Here is a 2,446-nt window from a genome sequence, read left to right on the forward strand (position 1 = left end):
GGGTTAAGCTGGTATTAATCTCATAGAGGAGAGGGTTCTTACAATTCCAATTGAGCATCGTTGCAACGCCACAGCCTACCTGAGTATTGTTGCTGACCATGTCCATCCCTTTATGACCACAAAACCGTTACTAGTGTGGTGTACCTAATAAAGTGGCCGGTGAGTGTGTATATATATATATATGTATATATATTTTATCTGTTTTTTCATGCCAAGAGGCTCTGCAAAAGTTCCTTCCAAAGTTCCTGATCGATAAGAAGCCACTGCAGTGAGAAAAGCTGCACACGTTGTAAATAAATCATCCAAGTTATAAAACTATTTATGCGTTAGAAAAATAAATTTTAAGTACGACGTTAAATGTATTATTTATGTTATTTTCTAATTCTTTGTCATGTTGAACATCATCACCCCCTCAAGGCTAAAACCGTAGGAAAAAAGGTTGTTGTATCGTACATATAAATAATAATAATTATTATTCAATTTGTGATATTTAGGTAGAAAAAGCAACAGTAAGTGCATTTTTGTTTCACAATAAAAGCACTTGATTCRTTTTAAATTTTACCTAACACTTTGAAAACGGTGGTATTTTTTACTCTAACACAGGTTCAGATAAGAAAATGCACCAAAACATGTTTTTTTTTCTACAAATGACTCAAACATTTWGTTCTTGTTGTATGTCTGGTCCTTGTTTTGTCATATTTGATCATTTGAGTCTGAATTCTCATTCAGATCTGACAAGATATGTTACTGATGGCAATGAGGTGAAAATGTAATCTATGCTTAAATTTAAATTGAGATAAATCTTGCTTTTCCACAAAACCTGCTTTTCCACATCACAATTTGGTTCCATCTTTCATTAAAAGTTTTTCTCTGTTTTTACCTCCACAGTGAAAAGCATGAATTTACTGACAGCGTTAATCTTAAACTGAGGAGACAAACCAAACCCTGGCTCCGAGCTCAGCTCGGAGCCAGGGTTTGGTTTGTCTCCTCAGTTTAAGATTAACGCTGTCATCATCATCACGCTTTTCCCTGGCTCCGAGCTGAGCTCAGTTGTTTTTAACACACTTCAGATAAGCGGATCAAGTTGGGAGCATTCGGCATGTTGAAATAATCTGCCAGATGTTACAACATCCCCCAGACTGGCCCAGATGTTGCAGATTAAAACCCAGCTGGATTACCTTCTGCGCCTCGTCTTTTTTCTCCTGCTTGAGGATGTCGGTGAGGTTGATGAGCTTCTCCATGGCCTCCACCTGTCTGCTCAGGTGCTTCAGGTACATACCGCAGGCCCGGCAGTACGACTCCAGCAGCAGGCCGAACCGCTGGCTCACCGTCTTATTGTGCATCTCTGATCTGCACGTAGGAAATGAACATTAAAAGACGTCACCGTTTTAAAACGTGAGCAGATGTTTTTAAAAAAATAAATAAAACGCGTGCTAAATTGCACATTACTTGGGAGCAGTGAGTTGTGTGACATTCAAACAGTTTAATCTTTCACTTGCAAACAGCTCCATCTCCCCGAAAAAAGACCTTTTAAAATGAACTCACTTTAAATGCCAGAAGAAGAAATGTCCTATCCTCTGATTGGTTAATGCCTTTTTCAGCAGGAAGCGTGCAAGCGGGTTATCAAGGTACTGCTCGTACTTCAGAACCTGGGCACAGGCGCAGCAAATACAGGAAATTACTTGAGCGTCTCAATCTGAAACATGACAATCAGGAAGTTTTACAGGTCATTTCCTGCTTGGGACCAAACACACCTGAACCAGCTGAATGAGATACTGGGAGAGTTTGTCATCAGTCAGGTATTTCTCAAGGCACTTCACAGCAAACTCTCTCATCATGGGATCGGGAAAGTTGCAGTCCAGCAACTCCATGGCTTGTTCTGGTTTTATTGCAGGCCAGTCTTTGAGAAGGCAGTACATCTGGAATTAAATCAAATGTTTCAAACCWGGCTGTCCAAACATTTTGTCACATGTGCCAAAAATCATAAAGTCAGAAGGATTTGAGGGACAAAATATTTTTCCTTTACTTGCTCAACAATAAACTAAGTATTGAATACTTTAATTAAACAAATAAAGTAGTCAGATTTATTGCTGGAAATGGATGCGTGAATTAATCTAGATCCAGAACTTTTAAAGTGTTTTGCTGGTTTTCCTTACTGAAAGAAATTTTTGCAATTTTCTAGGTTTCAATTGGGAAAAAAGAACCTAAAACTGTGGACCTGCACAAGGCTGGGATGGGCTACAGGACAATAGGCAAGCAGCTTGGTGAGAAGGCAACAACAGTTGGTGCAATTATTAGAAAATGGAAGAAATACAAAATAACGGAAAATCTGTCTGGGGCGCCATGCAAGATCTCACCTCGTGGAGCGTCATTGATTGATCTTGAGGAAGGTGAGGAATGAGCCCAGAACTACACGGCAGGACCTGGTCAATGACCTGAATAGAGC

At 39.6% G+C, this 2,446-nt stretch overlaps 1 protein-coding gene across 2 annotated transcripts in view; it reads right to left on the bottom strand.

The window, feature by feature from the left end:
- The window catches only part of LOC106530180 (phosphatidylinositol 4,5-bisphosphate 3-kinase catalytic subunit alpha isoform), a 46,442-nt gene that overhangs the window by 17,029 nt on the left and 26,967 nt on the right, over positions 1-2,446 (bottom strand). For both annotated transcript variants that reach the window (XR_001311738.1, XM_014025766.1), the window contains exons 12-14: positions 1,755-1,919; positions 1,546-1,649; positions 1,179-1,350 (exon numbers count right to left, since the gene is read on the bottom strand). Coding sequence is in view for 1 of the 2 variants with exons in the window: in XM_014025766.1 (XP_013881220.1) it covers positions 1,179-1,350; positions 1,546-1,649; positions 1,755-1,919 (441 nt within the window). In the remaining variant the exon portion in view is untranslated. The remainder of the gene's footprint in view (positions 1-1,178; positions 1,351-1,545; positions 1,650-1,754; positions 1,920-2,446) is intronic.

The sequence above is a fragment of the Austrofundulus limnaeus genome, unplaced genomic scaffold (genome assembly GCF_001266775.1).
Source record: "Austrofundulus limnaeus strain Quisiro unplaced genomic scaffold, Austrofundulus_limnaeus-1.0 Scaffold497, whole genome shotgun sequence".
In the NCBI taxonomy this organism is placed as follows: domain Eukaryota; kingdom Metazoa; phylum Chordata; class Actinopteri; order Cyprinodontiformes; family Rivulidae; genus Austrofundulus; species Austrofundulus limnaeus.